Source organism: Eschrichtius robustus, chromosome 3, assembly GCF_028021215.1.
Source record: "Eschrichtius robustus isolate mEscRob2 chromosome 3, mEscRob2.pri, whole genome shotgun sequence".
Lineage (NCBI taxonomy): Eukaryota > Metazoa > Chordata > Mammalia > Artiodactyla > Eschrichtiidae > Eschrichtius > Eschrichtius robustus.
This window is the reverse complement of record NC_090826.1, coordinates 31999944-32022145: the sequence shown is the minus strand read 5'-3', so window position 1 is coordinate 32022145 and position 22202 is coordinate 31999944. Positions and strand designations below refer to the sequence as shown.

At 41.5% G+C, this 22202-nt stretch overlaps 1 protein-coding gene across 6 annotated transcripts in view; it reads right to left on the bottom strand.

The window, feature by feature from the left end:
• Nucleotides 1-22202, bottom strand: part of MACF1 (microtubule actin crosslinking factor 1) — a 328417-nt gene that overhangs the window by 219873 nt on the left and 86342 nt on the right. Inside the window, exon 1 of one of the 6 annotated variants that reach the window (XM_068539570.1) lies at nt 20490-20791. The exons of 3 other annotated variants lie outside the window; for them this stretch is intronic. In XM_068539570.1, coding sequence (XP_068395671.1) covers nt 20490-20598 — 109 coding nt within the window. In that variant the 5' untranslated portion in view covers nt 20599-20791. Of the gene's footprint in view, nt 1-11922; nt 11938-20282; nt 20301-20489; nt 20792-22202 lie in introns of those variants that run through there. 2 more of the 6 variants (XM_068539574.1, XM_068539575.1) reach the window with 2 other exon arrangements.

Here is a 22202-nt window from a genome sequence, read left to right as displayed (position 1 = left end):
TCATCGACCATTCCCTGCTGCCTGCTCCCTCCACGTGGCAAATCTACGTTAACTTCTCTTAACAACTTGGTTCACATTTACTATCTCCAAGGGTATCCTATGGCATCATCCTCAAATTACTTCAGCATATGTGTGGACAGTGCATGTGAGCCTGCTTGGCTCCACTGACCTTCATCTCCAATTCACAGCCAGCCACCACCATGCCACTTCCTGAGCCTCATTCCTTCTCCAAACATACCTATTTAGCAGTCATCTTTATCAATCTTTCATACCTCCTCATCATTCTCAACCTTCAGTCACTCCCTTCTTATTTTACCCTGTTTATTAAGAACACCTAAGATGATCCCAGTCTGTGCTAGGCAACATGGTTAAGCAATTCAAAGCTGCAGTCACTAATACCCCAGGGAGTCTCACCTGCCTAACCTTCTACTAGTATGTTCACCAGGACAATCCCCAAACCTGAATGACTACCATGGCTTGACTCCTCCACTTCTTCTCCAACTCAGAGAAATTTCAGAAGAAAGTAGCAGAATTATGTAACTCTGGCTCACTAGTAATTCACATAAACTTCAATTAGGTTTTCTCTCCCTACTGCCACAGTTATTCCTTCTTACTGACTCCCAAGTAAAAGCCACACAGGTACCGTTTCAAACAATGCTAAGGCTTTCTCTCCACTTCCAGGTGGATGCACTATCTTCTTATTTTTCTGAATCTATAGCCATCCAGTAAGTGCTGCTTCATCTGTCTCTAACCTTACCTCTATCTCTTCCTTTCCTGCTTAATTTGCAAGGAACAGTGATCTCTTCCTATATTACAGACCACAGAACATAGGAATTAGAATGGATCTAGTCTAATTCCCTGCTGATTCACAAATCCCCTCAACAACAAAGAATCATATGTTCAGAGTTGAAAGGTCTGTCCAAATCTTGCATACATCTACAATATTATTGACTCTTAAAACTTAAGATAATAGAGAATTCACTACCTCATAAAGCAACACATACTAACTTAATAGTTCCATAACATGTCTTAATCTGCATCCTTCTAAATTCTACCTATTGGCTCTCACTTGGAACTGTTGGGATTTTTTTTTAAGTCTTATCTAATTTTCACTTCATAGAGTCCTGCAAGTATTTGAAGCCAGAATTTTTATTAGATTTGACAACTGTCATTCCAACATATTTTGATCTTTTGATCTTCTTTAGATGCTGATTCAGTTATCTGACCTCTTCATCATCCTTTCCAAGCCTGTACCATCTGCAGACTGAATCAGAATCAGCTTGCAGCTACAATCTCATCTAAATCACTGACATTTGTTTTCTCTTCATGGCAAGCTACTTTCTTCCTCTCCACCTCTCCAAATGCTATTTATTCTTTAAAATTCAGCTCATTCATTCACTCATTTATTCTTTGAATAAGTCCTTATTAAGGAGCTAGCTGCTTGGAATACTCTGTGTTACACAAAGTCACAGTCCCTACCTTTAAAAGTCTAGCAGAAAGGAGAAATAACTTCAATGCAGCTTGACAAGTGCTGCTAACAGAGGTAAGCACAGAGTGCTCAAGAACGTAAGAGAAATGGCTAAGCCTGTCTGAGTAGAGGAGGGACCCATGGGAGGTTAGTGAACGTTTCCAGGTGGGTGACTAACTAAACCTTAAAAGATGAGTACAAGTTAGCCAGAAAGAGAAGGCACAAAGCTACTACATGAAGTTCTACCTAGTGCCAAGTCACGTAGGTAAGAAGGAGCTCATGTTCAGACAACTGCACAGAATTAAGGATGGTTGAAAGACAGGACATGTAATAGGTAGTGGTGACACTTAAAACTGGATAGAATGGCATGGGTCAAATCATGGCCTTTCATGACAAGCTAAGGAGTCCAAACTTTATCACCAAGAAACTGGTAAGGGGAAGGTAAGGGAAAGTATTGAAAGATTTTAAACAGAAGAATGACATGGTGAGATTTGTGTTTGAGAAAAATTACTCTGGCAGCCTTTCCTGACAATTCCATTTCTCAATAGTCTCTTTGTTCTCCAAATTTTTATGGTACTTACTATGCTAATCACTCAATCCGTACTTAAACAATTATATAAATTCTGATCTTTTAATATGCTCATTCTTACTCATCAATGAAATCATTAACTCCTTGAGGAAAGAGATCATGCTTTACTTTTCTGCATGTCCCGTAGCTTCTAACATCTAAAGCTCTACATTATAAGACTAAAATAAATCCTTCCCCTTACCTGAACTGAAAGTCAGCTTTTTAGCTACTGGAAGCATGACTGATGAGAAAACATCTGGTTTCCCTAGTGCATTATCCCCATGGGAGGGCTTGGTAGGTTAACAGCATAACTATGGGTAGAAAATAAAGAAGACTCAATTGTGTTAATCGCATCTTCAGGTCTAAAAGAACTGAGGCAGTGGACTAAAAAGAAATCACATGAATTCCACCTCTTTAAAATATTGGCTAGTTTAAAAGGAAATCTGTTAACTTTTTCTTTTCCATCTATGTATTGTTTAACCTATTATAGCAAACCCATATTACTTTTATAATAAAAGAAATTCTATAAAGAAAACCTGTGTCTTCAGAGTGAGAACTTTGTAAAATTAGAAACAGACTATTCTTGGTTATAAGGGTAATAAATAGAGTAAAGCAGAGTGGACCTGGCATTGGTGAAAATGTGGTGGGCAGAACTTTTAGTTAGCTTTAATACTGTTTTTCCATTATGTTTGCATGTCCCAGCAAACAGGTGATACTTACTGGTGTATCTGAGTTTTTTTACATATTGGACTAGACGGTTTTTTTTTTTTTTTTTTTTTTTGGCCGCACCACGCAGCTTGTGGGATCTTATTTTCCCTACCAGGGATCGAACCCGGGCTCCAGCAGTGCAAGCGCCGAGCCCTAACCACTGGACCACCAGGGAATTCCCTGGACTGGACTCTTATAGGTAAAATAAATAAACATTCTTGATTGGCCAATATATGATTAGAAGACTGGCTAAAGAAACACACAGAAATCAAAACCAAGTCACTTATAAGAGTTCAGTCCACTGCCTCATTTCTTTTAGACCTGAAGATGCGATTAACACGATTGAGTCTTTTAAATTTTACTACCCACAGTTATGCTGTTCACCTACCAAGCCCCACCTTGGGGATAATGCACTAGGGAAACCGGATGGCCTCATATCAGTCATGCTTCGAATAGCTAAAAAACTGACTTTCAATTCAGAGGGAAGAGGTCCAAGTACTAATTCTGAATGTAATTACTAAAAGCAGCATGATTACAAGTCCTTCCCAAGAGCAGCTAGCCTGCTTAGAGCCAAGCTGTAAGTTCCTCAGGAAAGGGTTTTATAGAACAACCTTGCCCCAAAGCCAGAGGATCCTTTTTTAGGATCCTTTGTCGCAGACCAATCAATTACATGAACATTCTCTCCTGACTTAAGTATCAGAATAAGAGGATACTGCAGTGCCTGGAGTTTAAGATCTTAATATCAGCAAGGAAATTCATTAGGGAAGCCAAAGAGCAACTTTATTACAGAGACCTTCAGAACACTCCAAACAGCTCAGACTTTGAAAGTTTTTAATAAGTTTTAGGTTTGATTCCCTATACATAAATCCTTCATTTAATTCCAGGCCCAGTGAAGATCTTTCTACCTAACACTGGAGATAGAATTTTAAGAAGGTACCCTTATGTAAGAAGAAAACAGTCAATCACAGGAAAGGTGATATTCTTTTAGATGCTTCTTGTAAGCTCAGCCCCACCAAAGGCTATGAACTGACCACGAAGAACCAAACAGGCCACTGCAAAATTCTTAGATTGAACATATTGAGGCACCAATTAATCATGTGAGGGTTGCTTAATTAGAGGGATTTACTACTTGCTTCCAACTTTATTAAGACCACTACAGGACACCGAGCTACCAATACCTACCCTAATTTTCTTTTAGTTTCATTGGCAGAGATGTCCCTCCTTGTTACCTAGGCAAGTCCTTCCCTCTGAAATCTGGATCCTATATCTTCCCTTCTCCTTGAGAATTTAATCCAACCATCATCCCCTAGCTTGTATATCTTTAACGACTCCTCTCCTTTCCCCTCGGCTCCGGAACAGTGAGATGACAGTGTTCACTGTCTCTACTGCACGTCCTGCTCAGCCATGTGACCTGGCTTCCAGTTCCACCAATTCACTGAAACTGCCCTCCCCACAGTCACCTAACTGCCAACCCAGAAGACACTGGTGACCATTCCTTTACCTTTTAAACCCATTCTCCCTCTTGATTCTGAGACTTCATTCCACCCTGGTTTCCCTCCTTCCCCTTTAACTGTTCCCTCTCTTCTGTTCACCCCTTAAATGTCTACTCATTCTTAGCCCTCTTTCCTTTTTATTCTGTATTACAGCTTCTTAAGATATCCATGGGCCTAAGGGTCCATAAATGGATTTGCGGGGTTGGGGGGAGTCATAAACTACCTAAAATCGCATGCAAAATTTTTGGTGTTATGTACACTACGGCATGGAGGAAAACAAAAACCTATAGATTTCAAAAAGAAGTAAATAATACCTGTTCTCTACATTCTCCCAGAATGATTTAATCTACTTCCACAGTTTCAACTGTAACCTGTACACTGACAATTCCCAATCTGTATCTTCAGCTCAGGCCTTTATCCTAAACATCACTCTCATATGTCCAACTGACTCCTAAAAATTTCATGCTCGTTTCAAGCTCAACTTGTCTAAAAATGAACTCTTCTTGTCTCCCTCTCTGCTTCTAATAGGTTTCCCTGCTATAATCTATCTGTTATGGCCTGAATGTCTTGTGTCCTCCTGAAATTCGTATGTTGAAATCTTATCCCCAATGTGACAGAAGTAGGAGTTGAAGCCTTTGGGAGGTGATTAGGTCATGAGGGTGGAGCTCTCATAAATGGAATTAGTATCCTTACAAAAGGGACCCCAGAGAGCTCTCTCATTCCCACTCCACCACGTGAGGGTGCAGCAAGAAGAGGGCTAGCTGTCTATGAACCAGGAAGAGGCCCTCGCGAGACACCAAACCTGTAGGTGCCTTGACCATGGACTTCCCCACCTTCAGAAGTGTGAGAAATCAATGTCTGTTGTTTAAGCCACTGAGTCTATGGTTTTGTTACAGCAGCCCAAACTAAGACACCACCCTCCTCAGTGCTGCCGGCACTGTGGACAATGCTGCCCACACTAAAATCCTGCAGTGAATCCTTATCCTAATAATATTAACAGATAACATTTATCGAGTCTCTACTTATATGCCAAGTATCTTACATATACTGTTTCCAATGCTCAACAACCCTGAGAGGCATTATTTTACAGGAAAGATAAAGCCCACAGAGGCTAAGTAACTTGCCAGAGATCACAAGGTAAGTCTGAACCCAGCTCTATTGGATTTTAAAGCCTGATGCCTGCATTCAGGATAACATTTAAACTTTTTAGCTTGGGACCTAAGGCCCCATATGATGTGGCCACTCTTCCCTCTCCACCCTTTCATAAAAACTCTAACTTCCAGCCTTGCCGAATGTACAGTTTTGCCCAAATGAGGCATGTGCTCTCACCCTTCCATGCTTTGCATTTACTGTTCTCTCTGCATGGAAGATAGCTCCCCCATTTCCTTGACTACTCATTCTTCAGCATTCAACTCAGCTGTCACCTCCTCCATCCCTTATATACACTAGTTGAGTGATCTCCCTCTTGTGCCTATTTCAAGATATCACAGTTTGCTTGTCCATCTGTCCTACTCTACTTGGAGCATTTTGAGGATAGGCCTGGGGTCGGAATGAAAGCCTGCATTTGAGGCACACAGTTCTGTGTTCTATTCCAACACAGCCCAACACAGCATCATGAATCATTAAAAAAGCAAAGGGAGAAGAGCCTCTGCTTGTTTCCCTGAGGGCCACAGAAAAATTACAAGTGGTTCAAGAAGCCCGAGAAGCACCAACCACCTGAAAATCTAAAAATGAGATACCTGGGACTTGCCTGGTGGTCCAGTGGTTAAGAATCCGCCTTACAACGCAGGGGATGTGGGTTCAATCCCTGGTCAGGGAACTAAGATCCCACATGCCGCGGGGCAACTAAGCCTGCGCACTGCAACTACTGAGCTCGCGCGCCTCAACTAGAGCCCGCGTGCCGCAAACTACAGAGCCCACATGCCCTGGAGGCTGCGCGCCTTAACTAGAGTAAAGAAAAACCCACACGCCACAAGTAGAGAGAAGCCCGCTCACCACAACGAAGAGCCCACACGCCACAACTAAGACCCGACACAGCCAAAAATAAATAAAATAAATAAATAAAAAATAAATCTTTTAAATAAATAAATAAATAATGAGATACCTGAGCTGACAAAGAGGGAAATAAATATATAGAAAGTTGGAACTGGCCTGTTCCTTGACCACATGAGGTCAATCTAGTGGCAGAGACCAATATGTAAATAAATAATTAACAATAACACCAAGCAAATAGCACACCAGATACAAGCTGCCCAAAATCATGCTGATAAACAAAAGCTGATTAATTCTGACAGACGGATAGGAGAAGAGTTCATGAAAGGTGTGGTATTTGAAGTAAACCTTGGGTGACAAGTATGATTTTGGCAGCCCAAAAAGAGATTAAGGAATTCCAGAGTGAAGAATAAGCACAAGCAGTGACTTGGTGATATGTGAGTACACAGGATACACTGGAAGGAATGGTGTGGCTACACAAAGCATACAGTTAGCCATGTAATGAGAAGGGGAGCTAACAAGGTCACCTGAGACCACATCACTCCAGAGAGCAGGAATGAGGAGCATCTACTTCATTCAGTAGATAAAAGGATACCCCTGTAATTTTCTGAACCAGAGGGTGTTTTGGAAAGCTTAATCTGGCATTGGACGGAAGGCCAGACTGCAGCAGAGACACACTAAGAGGTAGAAGCAATTAGAGGCCTACTGTGTGTGACAGACCAAGAAAGAAATCTAAGAGCATGAATAGGGCAGGGGCAGCCAGATCCCCACTCCAATGTAGAGGAAGAAACAATAGCCCTTAACTACTGACTAAATGTTAAGGAAAGGGAGAGTTCAAGATAATTCTAAAGTTTCCAGTCACAGGGACTTCCCTGGTGGTGCAGTGGTTAAGAATCCGCCTGCCAATGCAAGGGACACGGGTTCGATCCCTGGTCCGGGAAGATCCCACATGCTGTGGAGCAACTAGGCCCGTGCACTGCAACTACTGAGCCTGTGTCTAGAGCCGGCGAGCCACAGCTACTGAGCCCACGTGCCACAACTACTGGAGCCCGCGCGCCCTAGAGCCTGTGCTCCGCAACAAGAGAACCCACCGCAACGAGAAGCCCGTGCACCACAACGAAGAGTAGACTCCGCTCGCCGCAACTAGAGAAAGCCCGCTCACAGCAACGAAGACCCAGCGCAGCCACAAAAAAAAAAAAAAAAAAAAAAAGTTTCCAGTCACAGCAACTGGGAGGAGTGGTACCTGGAGATCAGTAAAACAGGTGGCACAGCCTGTATGAGGATAGGTTGGGTAAAGTAGAAGAAACATAATGAGATGTCAGCAGGCCCTTCCTGCAGACAGCTGGAACCTTAGGTCTAGAGTTCAGAAGAGCAGGCAGAATTGAGGATACAGATTTGATGCTAACAGTTGATAGCTGAGGCCATGGCAGGTAGTACAGCCAGCCTATTTCAACAAGTCTTTCTAAATCACCACTTTGCTCGTATTACCCCTCTATTCAAAATCCTTTAGTGGCTCTCAGATGACCAGAGGCTCAAGCCCAAGTCCTTTGTTTCTACTGTCCACTACAATCCTCTGAAATTCAATTCCAGTTTTTATTCACTATGTGTTAGGTGGTTGGAAGAGATAAAGATAAGACATGGTCCCTAACCTGAAGAAATTTACAATCTATCTACTCTTCCAACTTTATCTTTAGACTCTCCCCTGCATGACTCAACTGCAACCATTCTGACCTCAGTTTCCAAACATACCTTGCACATTCTTGCCTTTGTTCACCTATTTCTCCCTACTGAAATATCTACCCTCCTCTTCTTGTTTTATCTAATTTAGAGCCTCCTTACAAGGTCCAGCTGAAGTCCACTTCTTCCTTTACACCTTTCTGGCTATCCCAGCCATCTCTGGATGCCTGTGTTTATTTAATTTACTTGGCACTGAACATATAAAATCTATTGCTAGATATCTTTACATGTAAATCCCATTTCTCTATCTGAACTTTAGTTCTTTGGAGTCAAGAACCATGTTTTAAATTTCGTTAAATATCCAACATTTAGGGGCTTCCCTGGTGGCACAGTGGTTGAGAATCTGCCTGCCAACGCAGGGGACACGGGTTCAAGCCCTGGTCTGGGAAGATCCCACATGCCACGGGGCAACTAGGCCCGTGAGTCACAACTACTGAGCCTGCGCATCTGGAGCTTGTGCTCCGCAACAAGAGAGGCCGCGACAGTGAGAGGCCCGCGCACCGCGATGAAGAGTGGCCCCTGCTCGCCGCAACTAGAGAAAGCCCTCGCACAGAAACGAAGACCCAACACAGCCAAAAATAAATAAATTAATTAATTAATTTAAAAAAATATATATATATATCCAACATTTAGGACAATAGTAAGCACTCAGGAATGCTCATTTATTTAACCATATATACTATGTGAGAGCCCACTGCGTGCCAAGGTTATATCTATATGGATACTTTATGATGGTATTTGCAAAGTCAGACTAAAAAATATTCTCAAATGATAATTAAAAGACTGCTTTTCAGCGGAGAGCAGGGATCTCCATTCAGACGTCCCTTCCACAGTTACAGCTTTTCTAAATTCTTCTTGCCACATCTAGACCCAGGAGACTTCACACCACTTAATGTGAGCTCAAAGAAAATGGTCTGAAATGGAGATCAAGCGATTAAAATGTTTACCAATAATATACAATGGCACCAGTATTATAAATGATTCCTTTCCTTAGAAGTATATAAGTCAACTTTGGGAGATAAGAATGACCTCGATATTTATTGTGTTTACTCCATGTCAGGCACTGTGCAAGGCCTGTCTCATTTAGTATTGATATTTGACTTAATCTTCACAATTCTATCAAGTACACATTATTTACCTTCATTTCATAGTTCAAATTGAGGCTCAGAAATGCTTATTAATAATTTGCCCAATGTCACATGGCTACTAAGTAGTAGAATTGAGATTCAAATCCAAGTCTGTCATGGACTTTTAACCACCACACTCTCCTGCCACTGTGAAATTATTAGAAGGCAACACAATATAGTCCTATATAATGAAGGGAAGAGGAGAGGTGCAAACTACAACTATAATAGGGATTCATGAAAGGTATCTGTCACCAAGAGCGGGTGAAGACTCAGAACGTCTCAATGAGGACTGAGACGTGGGAATTTAGGAAAGTGATAACTAGGGACTTCAGGGCAAAATTAAAATTTTATGTTATTTCTTAAGAAAATCTGAACTTTGTTACCAGTAATTCTTTGCCCTACTGGGAATCAGAGAGTACAAGGCAGAAGTTACATAAAGAAATAAGCCAGGAGTAAGCCTGGTGGCAAAAGAAAGAGCCACAGAGACAGAACGAGAGGCTTATACGGAGAAGGGAAGAGGGAGAAAGACACAATAGCTTCTAGAGTATTTAATGGAGTATCACATTCAGAAAAAATAAAATACTTCACAGATACAAAGAGATATAGGGGTTAACAATCCTCAAAAAAATCATCTTAAAGATGAAGAAATCGAAGCCCAGATTTAAGAATTTAGATAAGGTTACAGAGGGGCAGAATCAGGGCTATAACTTGAATTTCCTAGCCTCTACTCTGTGGCTTACCTTATAGGATACTCATCTCCCCTCTGTGAGCCTGAGTTTCATTTATAAAGTGTGGAGTCTGGACTAGGTCAATGGTTTCCAAATACCAGCTGTGAATCAACAATATCAAAATCAGCAGAGGAGCTTGCACTGAGCTAAGCTCTTTAACATCATATACTCCTCATAATGACTGTATGAATTAGGGCCTATTTCAATCTCTCTCTCCCTCTCTCTCTCTCTCTCTCTCTCTCTCCCTCTCTCTCTCTCTCTCTCTCTCTCTCCCTCCCTCCCTCCCTCTCTCTCTCTCTTTCTCTCTCTCTCTCTTATATATATATACATATATATATATACATATATATGTATATATATATATGTATATATATGTATGTATCTCCAGGGGATTAAACAGAGTAGGATGAGCTAGGAGAATGATGTTTTGCCCTGAAAATTTCAATAAAGATTCTAGACTTCTTTATACTTTTCTGTTGATTACAGAAAAAGGGCCCTTTTATCTCTAAGCATTTTCAGATGCAGAAGAGTCTTTCCTCTAGATCTCAGGGAAGAAATCTCAATGATACTGGAAAGATAAAAAGCTAGACTCCATGGCAGTAACTGACTAAAACTGCTACTCCTTGTGCCCAAACATTATTATATAGTACCAACTCTGTTTCTCAGAAAGCACTTAAAAATTTGGCAGTACTAGTCTAGCAGTCAGGAGACAGGATTGGAACCCTGGCTCTGCTACTCCCCTTCTGAGATTTCTTCTGAGGTCTCCTCTTGATCAAACAACCAGCAATCTCAATTTTAGTGAAAATCCGCCTGTTTGGGTCACAATTTTGTTCTGCTTTAGAGACTAAGAATACAAAACCAAAAGATATTAGTACTAGTATCAATCCAGTAGTTCCTAAACTTAGATTTCACAAACGAGTAAATATTCCAAAATAAATTAGAAAACCTAATATCAAGTTGTCAACTTTTTATTTTGCTAAGTAAAGATATCTATCTAAAACCAAACTACCATCTGACAACAATTCTTTCATAAAATAATGGACATTTTAACATCAAAAAAGTAGAAAGGGCACTTTCAGAATAAAGGACAGTTCTTTAAATAAGTTTATCTTTATGAAAGGCACACTACATTTTCCTTATCTTTTCCATTTTACCGGAAATTGGTGACGATACCTCCAGCATCAGTCTGTACACCCTCCAGTTTGGAAGCCAAGGAAACCTATGGCCAAAAAAGGCTAGGCTACTTGCTCAAGGTCACTGAACATTATCTAAATGAACTCCTCTCCTTTATCAAGAGAGATCTAAGCCAACAAGACTCTTTTCCTAGCCTCCAACTCTTCTTAAGATCCCCATCCCCAGACCACTTTCAAGCCTTTTTCCCTCCTCACAGCCGGCAAGAGAGTAAATGTAAGAGAATTAGCAATCAGCCCCAAAGAGGAAACCTGGGTCATGACTCCACCCTCCCCTCCTCCCACAATCCTGTCTGCTCAGAGGTGGCTCTGTAACCAACCAACTTCTCCTAAAAATACGCCCTGGACTTTCAGAACTATGCAACATAACTTAAAAGTGGTTTCCTGATACAGACAGAAGCATGAGCATGAATTCAGTCTCTATAAAAAAGTCCCACACCCAAAGCCTAGGCTCTTAACTGCCAGTCACTACAAGCTTAAGAAGTTCCCCAGGAAATCGGGCACCCCAGTCTCTCCCACTGCACGTTTTAACAAGCCCAAAGGCTGGAACGCCTCCAAGGCTTCAGAGCCCATGCGTTCCTATGAGTCAGTGAGAGTAAGGGCTATTTGGGATCCTCAGGCCCAGGCAAGGAAAAAAAACTTCACGTACTAACCCATGCAGCACATGCGGCAAACCAGGTGGGTGCTGAACTCGTGCTCATCTTGGTAACTGGGCCACATGTCGCCAGCGTCTGCTGACCCTGCCTAGAAGGAAGGTGTGCCAAAGAACCTCCAGCTAGGGGCCTGTGCACACCCTGCAGCTCCTTAAAAAAGGCTGCGAGGTGAACAGAGACAGACAGCCAAAGGGCCGTGCGATGAACAGAGACAGCAGAAGTTAGGAGAAGTGGCTCCACCCACCACTTCCTACTGACCTCCTCCCTCCCCTTGAGGTCAGAGAGGAAGCTCCTCCCTGGGGCACTTCCAAACTGGGTCCAGGTCTTCATGCAAGAGGCATCCTATTCAAGAGCGCCACCAGCTCAGTGTTTTCAGACCAACAGCAGCAGGCGAGGTGGGCGCTTCGGATGCAGAAGTCCAGCCGAGTTAGTGAGTGAGTAAGCCTGCGCAGGCAGAAGCCGGTCTTTGAGGTACCCTCCACTTGCAGAGCAGAAGCTTGTGACCCGGTGAATCTGAGACAGTTGCAGGAGGGCTGGTGAGGTAAAATGGGCCGAGACAGGCCGAGTGCATCCACTGCCCAACAACCTGTTGCTGGTGCTGGACTCTTCTCAGGCTGAACTGTGTGTAAAGTGTTAACCGACTGAGAAGGCCCCACGGTCGGGGAGGCTATCACGGGGCAAGCCCACACACATGCTGTCCGCCGCCAACGGATTTCCTAGATTCCACAGGGAGCTTCATGTCCCAACTTTGAGCTGCCCAAAGAGTCAAAGTCTCTCCCCAGTGATTCCACCTCCTTACAGAGTAGCCCGGCCCCAACCAGCCTCTAGGGAGATCTGGCACAGCAGATTTCATCAGCTTCAAAAATACCATTTGCTTGTTTGCTCCATTCTTTCCCCTCATCCAGCCAGGAATGTCATCCCAAAGGCACCTTCCTCTTCCCAGACCCTCCCACTTTGTCTCTGCAGTCAACGCACTTAACTCAGCTGTGCCAGAAATCCCTTTATCCTTCAGTGGAAGGCTGCTTGCTTGTTTGTCCAACTTGTTTTCTGAGTCTTGGCTAATTGTACCAGACACTGGAATGCTGAAGAAACACAATGAAGGGCTTTTTCATTCAGATGGCCCGGCCCATCAGTGCTTCTTCATAATTCTGATGCAACCAGGGGATAGAAAAAGCCGAGCCTCTGTTGATGTCAGGACAGATGCTCCGATCCTGTCCCCACACCACTCAGAAAGGCCCCACTGCAGATAAGGGCCTAATCACTGGCCCTCTGCTTTAGCTCCCTAAATAGAACAACTTCTTCAGGCTAATGCTACTTCCAATCCCGTTCCTGAAGACAGGGAGGGAGGGGCAGCACCCAGGAAAGCAGGTTTCCAGAAATTAGCCCAAAAGACTGCAAGTGGGAAAAAAAGTAAACACAAGTTTACCTAGCAGGTCACTCAGTTTAAACAAGCCCTGTGACCTGCCTCAGTTCCCTGACAGTTTCCTTACCCCCTGTTAGGCATCTCTCCCACCTACAAACTGGTAATAATCCTGTTACTACTTACTAATAACGGGACTAACAGCTGACTTTATCCCTCCTTGACTAAGCTCCCAGTCACCCCGATAACCTGTGACAACTCTACTCAGTTTGTTCCTCTTATTAGAGTCTTCTTAGTCACTCTTGGAGGAAGGGTCCTTCTAGAATTTACCTTAACCTAGGAAAAGAAATGCATAAGAAATAGGGAAGAGAGAATAAAAGGGAATAAAGATTTCCTGATTCACATTTAGTAACCTTTTCCTTTATCAGATTTAAATTCCTTGAGTGCAGGGACTGTCTTCTTCATATCCCAGTTTCTAACACATTTAGAAGGCACTCAATAACCCAGGCTAAAATTAATTGAGCACCCACTGTTAGTTCACAGGCAATGTGCCAAAAACTTTAAATATCATTTCATTTAATCCCAACAATTCTCTAAAAAAAAGTATTATCATTTCCATTTGAGAGATGAAGTTACTTTTAAAAGGTTAAATAACTAGACCAAGATTACATATCCATCTGTCCTGCTCTAAAGCTAGGCCTCCTGCTACACCATGCTGTCTTTGAGAGGGACCTAAACCAGAGTAACTAAACTGGGGTAGGGAAGCTATATATGTAAGGAGGTAGAATGTTCCTGGCAAGTTAAGAAATAAAACCACTTACCTACAGCCAACTGAAGATTTAAGGCATATCCCAAATGAGTATGTAGAGCAACTTCTAGAAATACTAAATAATTTCACAGTCTCCAAAAATCAAAATAATCATTACTGGGTAAGGTTTAAGGAAGGTGAACCAAAGCGTGCCCTTTTTCTCACTCTTCTGGCATCCAGGCAGAACTTATTTCCCCGGAAGGTACTACAGACTGAGGAAAGTAGGAGAGAGTTTTGGGGACAATGTCAGTCTAGCCACCAGGAGACAGGCCTTTCCTTTAGGATCCTAGGAGATCCTGAGCCTCAAAAGGGAAGCCGCTGCTAACAGGAAAGAGAGGACCCTGATGAGGACAGTCAGCTCTTAATTACCCAGAGGAAATCAGCCTGTATAGTGATTATCCGGGCCAGTCCACTTCCTTTTTAGCCCAACGTTTAGCCATTTCATAGTTCACTAGATGTCCAGAGATGTGAGAGGCGAGAAAAGGTGAATCTGGCTGCTACCTGCAGATTCATTAAAATGTTGAATGGAAGCAAGAGATTCAAGCCAATATTTCCACACATGGCTAGAAGTTATCTAAGAATTTACAGCTACTGGCTTTCCTACTAGCACAGAGAACTGAAGCTATACATTTATTTCCTAAAACATCAAAATCACCCACTATTGAGGCTAGTAAAGCAGACGTAGTCTTTCCTTCTAATGTGTGAGATAACGATTCATAATGTATCACTAACTTTTTAAACACTTCCACATTGGCTTCTACCACATTTTTAAATTCCCAACTGTAAAAATAAGCATTTATATTTTGTCCCAGGAGCCCACAGGAAAGTGCAATGTCTTCACTGATATCTTTTGTCTTGTTAAAAAAAAAAAAAAAAAGTATAATGATAGCAAACAATTATATAGTCCTTAACCATGTGCGGAATATATTCTAAGAACTAACTCAAAGCAACCATGCAGTATTATTAACCCTATTTTACAGATGAGGAAACAGAGGCCCAGAGAGATTAATGTCACTCTGCCAGTAAGGGCAGAGCTAGGATGAAAACACAGGCAGTCTGACCCCAGACTCTCAACAAGCTCTCAACCACAATTCCATACTACATCCAAGTGTGGGCCAGATAATCATACTGCCAGAATTGCAGAAAACTAGAGACTTTAGTCTTTTTTCTTCTCATGCCAATTAGAAATTCGAAGTCCAGAGGAATTAAGTGACCTAACATCACATAGTAGTAAGCAGAAAAGCCAGGACTTAGAATCCAGATCTTCTGACTCGAAGTTCAGTGGTCTTCCTACATACTGAACAATCTAGAAAAAAATAGCTAAGGAAAGAAAAAGAGAAAGACTACATCTTGACTACAACACCTATTGTTTTAGTTATTTGAGCAAAGATATATTAGGTATATGACCATTTGTTTAAATATTTGCATGTCTATTACATGCGTAACAAAATTTAGGTACTACAAATGGAGGATGCACAGCTAAGTCATAAATGGAGGAATTAAAATTCAAGGCAACTGCAAAAATCTACACCAAATCTCATAGGACAAAATTTCACTAGGATGCCTTTAAGTCTTACGCTGAAGTTCAAGAAAACCAAAGGAACAGCAGTCTCTGGAGGGGAGACAACAACAGTTCATGCACGAGGTTTGGCCATTTTATAACTTATCTTAGGTTAATGAGACTCAACAGTGTAATGGAGCTGCTTTAAAAAAAAAGAAAAGGCATCATACAATTCTAGATTGTACTCCATATGGTCCAGATCCAGGGATTATAGCTGGTCCTCCTAGTGGGATGCTGGAAATGGAAAGAACCTTAAGAGATTAGATTGTCCAACTTGTTCATTTTACAGATAAAGAAAAGAAGACCTTAGTCTGTCCTTTCACAAACAAAAAATTCAAATGTTCTTCTCAAGTATATAAATAAAGCCCTTTTCCTATTTACACTACCACGACATGGATATTAATAAACTAAAACACAGGGCAACTCTATATTATTCAGTTAACCTATACTAAGCACTCACCTCGGGCCACACATCAAGCTAAGCCAAGCCCTGTAAATATACAAATGAACAGGGCATGGTTCCTGTCACAGCTTAATCTAATGATATCTTAATTCCTTCATTTATCTGTTCAAGTAACATTCATTAACATCTGTTTTGTCACAGACACTTGAGAAACTGAGATGAGTAAGAGTTCCTGTTCTTAAAGATCTTACAGTCTAATAAAATCTAATTAGTGGGGAAAGAAACAAGCTAAACAAGATGACCACAGAGGTTTGAATAAGAAGTATTAACAGAATGCTACTGGAGCACAGAAGAGGAACTTTTATTCCAGTCAAGGAAAGCTCTCCAGAAGTGATAACTACTTACCTTGAAGGACAAGCATCAAGTTGTTAGTTAAAAAGAAGATACAGGCATTTCGGGTAGTGATCTACAAGTTTTTAAATGATGCTTGAGTACTGAGTGCTTATAAGGCCAAGACAGGATGTGAAACTAGTGAAATAGGCAGGGGGCAGATCATGAAAACCCTTTTATCTCCTGATGAAGAGTTTGAACTTTCTTTTAAAAGCAGAACGAAAGCTTTAATGGATTTTAAGCAGAAGAGTGACACAGACAGCTCTGTAGTTTAGAAAGATCATTCTGGCTACAGTCAGAAGACAGACTAGGGGCGAGAGGGCGGGGGGAACACAGAGAATGGGCGAAACAGATTATTTCAACAGTCCTGGAAAAGAAAAATGATGATGCAAGCTAAAACAGTAGGAAGTTTGGGGAGCAATGAGATAATATATGTGAATGCAAGTGTGGACAGGGTGTACTGAAAGCTATTTAAAATTCCAAGTATTGATACTAAGTGAGTGCTAAATTCTGTCTGACAGGTATTATGGCTTCAGTACAAACTGTGTCTTCCTGTTCTTGTTTACATCTGCTGAAGAGATGGTGACTTGGGAACACCGCTGTAAAAGCCATGTACTTAATATCATATAACGAGATCTCACCAATGGACGCCTAACACCTAGAAAAAAAATGGCGAATGAAAGCTAAGAAATAGTAATCAGAGATTCCTTCCCCACATTCCTGCCGTACTCCCCTCACCTCTCTACACACACACGGCCACCACATTTTCAAAGCAAAAATAATCAATTTAACTGTCCAAAGGGAACACTAGAATGATAAGGAGTTAGGAAATTGTATGCAGTATTAGAAAGGGAAGTGTCTAGGCTGGCAAAGATCGCCTTCAAGTATAAGCAAGCCTGACACCTAGAAGAGGGAGTACAGATCTTCCTTATGATGCAGTTACATTCCGATAAACCCAGCGCCGGTTAAAAATATCCAAAGTCGAAAGTGCATTTAATATATCCAACCTACCAAACATCATCTCTTGGCTTAGCCTACCTTAAATGTGCTCAGAACACTTACATTAGGCAAAATCATCTAACACAAAGCCTATTTTATAATAAAGTGCTGGACAACTCTTGCAATTTACTGAATACCATACTGAAAGTGAAAAACAGAACGGTTGTATGGGTACAGAATGGTTGTATCCGTTGTTTACCCTCGTGATCACATGGCTGAATGGGAGCTGCGGCTGCTGCTACTACCCAGCATCAGGAGAGAGTTAGGTGCTGTATGTCACTAGCCTGGGAAAAGATCAAAATTCAAAGACTGATCTCCACTGAATGCATATTGCTTTCACACCATTGTTAAAGTCGAAAAATCTAAGTCGAACCAATCTAGTTGGGGACCGTCTGTCTACCAGATCTTTGCCAGGCAGAACTTGGCTGATGGGCATAAGTTACAAAGAGGCAACTTTCAGATTAAAAAAGAACTCCATTACCAACATAATGAATAAGTCCATCGGTTGTATGTTCTACAGAGGCCTTCAAGCAAAGGAAGAATAACTTCTGACAAGAAGTTATTAGTACCACTCTGACAAGAGTGGTACTAAGTAAGAGGTTGCGTTGGTTGATATGTAAGGTCCCTTCCAACTCTAAGAGCAATATAGAATTTGTTATCAACTTTAAGAATGGAAGAAATCGGAAATCTATACAAACACAATGAAGATTTACTAGAACATCGTATCTTAGAACCGTAGCACTAAAAGGAACTTAGCAGTTTTCAACTCTGACAGAACACTTTTTAAAACAAATCTTACGTGGAACTCAACATATATAACATATAATTTCAGTATTAAATAGCATAAATCAATTTTATAGATTCAAATTTATGTTACTTATTTTAAAGCCAAATGACATAACCAATCAGGTAATTTTGATTGAAATTAGAGATTACGTAATTACAGTTATATCAGTCTCAGCATCTTGTTCATTTCTGTACTATGCTTTACTGCAGGGAACCATTTTTTTAGAAACTGTTTTATACAAATAGAAACAAATAGTAACAGTTTCATAGTTTGCCTGTAATCTCAGGATATTATTCAAATAAATTAATACAAGAGCATGAAGGAATTGCAGAAATATTTGTTTCAAAGTTAAATACCTTCAATATCTAAAAACTATGTACATCCTATAATATGTAAATATGACTAGAAAAGTGGAACAAGAAGCACAAAACCTTGTAGTACACACTAAGCCAATATTAAAATGTTATCACTTAACGATGTGTTACCCACTCACTATTAAGGACTGAACACCTGAGACTTGCCTAGAATTTATTAGGCACAGGACCTATGTTCTACAGTATGTTCTGCAATAGTGTACACACCTCCTATTAGGGGAAGAAGAAAAAAAAAAAAAAAAAAAAAAGACCAGACTAGAAGACACAATCTTCACCTTTTTTAATCAAGTATACATTTATAAGCGTTGTAAATATATACAGAGAGATGGCGGGGGAACTTTATTCTGGTGATGTCCAACTGGCAGGTAGTACAGTAGAGTATACACGTCATTTAAAAACACATTTTAACAGATAAAATACATCTTAAAATTGAAATTAAAATAAAATGGGTACAGAAGCTCTTAAGTACTCCTGTGAAAGTTTTAGAATCCATACTCTCCAACTGAAAAAACCACTGCTCTAATTTTACAGATAAACTGAACATAGCACATTCCCAGTATAACTATTAGGTACTAGAATCAATGTTGTTTCATAAAATAAAAAGCTTTTACAATCTATTTTTCTTCTGTTTATTTCAATGTATTTACAGCTGTTTATGAAATTAATATTTCTAAAACATAAACAAGAAAGCACTTCAAAGATAGGGCTACGGCTTCTAAGTTCAACAGCAAATCCTATATTGAGGATAAACTTCTTAAAATATTAATCAACTAGTGGTTTAGAAACGCCATTACCATAATGCACAGGAAAATGAAAGCAGCAACCTTCGCCTAAATAATATTTACTTTCTCATTATATATGACGCAGTATATACAGCCAAATAACTCATGCCTGTCTACTCCTTTCCTTGTAAGCTCAAATACAGGCTTACATTTCAAGAAACCCACTTTGGGCTACCTTTTAAAACACACCACTACACAAGCAAACATATTTCTAAATGTCTGTGTGCTTTTGCTGATACAGACACACATTGGGATCTGAGTATTTAGTCATAAGCTTTTCTGGGACTTACTGGAAAGACACTGGGGAATGACTGAATCTAATTCTAATTCTGTCAAGCATTCATGAACTTCTAATGAGAAACTAAGTAATAAATCATCAAATCTCCATCTTAATTGTAAGATACAAGTAACAAGTGTCTCAATAGGTCAGCTTGAAGGCAGTAAGCAGGTCACAAAGACAGTACTAAAGGCACTGAGATCCGAGGGTGTACTCCAGCAAAAGCTGGACTTTATTATTCCTCAACTATGGAGATTTAGAATCAGCTAAACACGGGGCTGATCCCAGCACTGGGCGTTTAGAAGCCAAAGGAATATAATGTAACAAATAATAAGGGGGGGGGGAGGGAGGGGTCTGCTACCACTTAGAAAAAAATTTTAATATCAGGATCCAAATATTCGCCTGCGGGAAAGAACAGTTAACTTCCTTGCATTGAACAGGATGCAGGATGGCTTGGATACACAGAGAGTAAACTGTGTAGCTGCCTGAGGGGAAAGGAACAGTTTAAACCCTATCAAAGAGAACAGAGGCACCCCCGTGTTCGCAGATGCACCTCAGCAAGGACACCCTGTGACCCTTTCCTCTCACTGACCTTTCCTCCTCTGCCTTTTCTCACCCAAATATACAGCAAATCTAGAAACTTCTCTAACCCCACAAGTTCTCCCACATTTACACCTGAAGGAGGGTGATACAGTTACTGTATGTTTTTGGTTTTTTAAAATAAAAAAAAGATCAAAAACCACTTTGAGACTGAGAAAGTAAAGAATGGAAGGGCTTGATTCTCTGAGGAAGGACAAAAGTCAGCACAATTGCCACTTCCCTCAGCCTCCAGCCCAGACATCATCTCATCCAACCTACACCCTCCAGCCAGACGAACCTCACAGAACAGGAAAGGGTCCAGGTCCCAAACTGGTCCCAGGACAGTCTGGTTTCCTCAGTAGATCCCGCACACACTCAGGTCTGACAGCACCCAGCCCAGAGGCTGTACTGGCCCTTTAAGGAAGGCAACTGGGAAGGCCTCCGTCATCCACCCCACCCTCGAAAGCCCCACAGCAGATTTCAAGAAGCACTGGGCACCCATTACCTGCTCTGCCTCTGGCACACCTCTTCCAGTATAGAACACCGGCAATTCCAAGAACGTGCGTCAAAATAAAGATGGTTGGTGGCAAATAAGATGAATCTAAGAGAGGCATTTCCAGGCCCGTCCTTTCTCCTCCCCTGAATTAGCCACAAGCCCACAGCTCAGCGCAGCCTCTAAATGCCTTTCTCCTGAGGTTACCGCTGTCCTGTACTATCAGCACAGAGGCAGAGGCCCGCAGCTCAGTGCTGTCAGACACTTCCTGGTGGCTTCTCCTCCATCTCGCCTCTGTTTTACAGCAGGCAGTAGTAGATGGGGACTAAAACTCTACAGTGTGTCTCAGACAAAGCCCAGGAAACAACTGGCCAGAGGGGGAGGGGAAAGGGAAGGAGGAACCAGGAGAGCAAAAAGGGGCGTCTAAGCTACTGCTGAGCTGACTCAAACTCTATGTTTGGCATCCTCTGTTCAGCTTAAACAAACAAGCCTCAGACCCTTCTACAAGAAGGGAGGCTGTCAGAGGACGCCACACTCTTAACTTTCCACTCCCAGCCTGGCTGGGATGGAGCCAGAAGCAGAAAGTTGCAGAAACACTAGGGAACCACTTGCAGGGAGGAGGGGAAGTATGCAAGGATGTGTAAGTGTCCACAAGTTCCCTGGCCTAGTCGGAGGGCAACCCTTCCACACCCACAACCCGGGAGGAGGAGGTAAGGGACCCGAACATCACCACAGTGAGGATCACATGCAGAACAAGCTCCGCGGAAAAGAATGCCTTCAACAAAACTAAAGCCTGCTTGCAAATGAAAACCTGATACGGATATTGTAGCAGCAACTGGAAACACTTTAACACTTACACACCCAGTAGAATGACTAAAACTAAGAGTCCTGGCAAGATATAAAGCAACTGGAACTCTCATACACTGCTGGTGGGGGTGTGAAACTGGCGACTCTAGAAATTACTCTAGAAAACAGTCATACACATAACCAGGGTGACCACGCAGTATCACTCCTAGATACTGATCCAAGAAAAATGAAAACGTGTCCACACAAAAACTTGTACGTAAATGTTTATAGCAGCTTCATTAAGAATAACTAAAATTGAAAACAACCCAAATGTCCATCAACCGGTGAACTAATAAAAACTGTGGTGCATCCATCCATACAATGGACTACAACACAGCAATAAAAAAGGAACATACTCCTGATACATACAACAGCGTGGATGAATCTCAAAAGCCTTATGCTACATGAAAGAAGCCAAACACAAAAGGCTACGTACCGTGTGATGCCATTTATATGACATTCTAGAAAAGCAAAACTACGGGGACAGAAATCAGATAAGTGGTTGCCAGGGGCTCAGGGTGAGGGAAGGGAACAGACTACCACGGAACACAAGATAACTTTATGGGGTAATGGAAATGTTCTATATGCTGACTCTGATGATAGTTCCACGACTGTACACATTTGTCAAAACTCACAACATTGTAGACCGAAATGGGTGGATTTTATTGTATATAAATTATATTTCAATAAACCTAAGAAACACATTTAAAGACTAGAAAGAACTTTGTACAACCTAAGCTGAATATGCAAAGTTCTTGCAGTACCACTGCCCCTCTTCTCATCTACTTTTCTATGAAGAGATACTTTATAAAATGAAGTGTGGACACACAAAAACACAGAAGACCCAACGGCCAAGAGTACATCTAACACCCAGGAGCC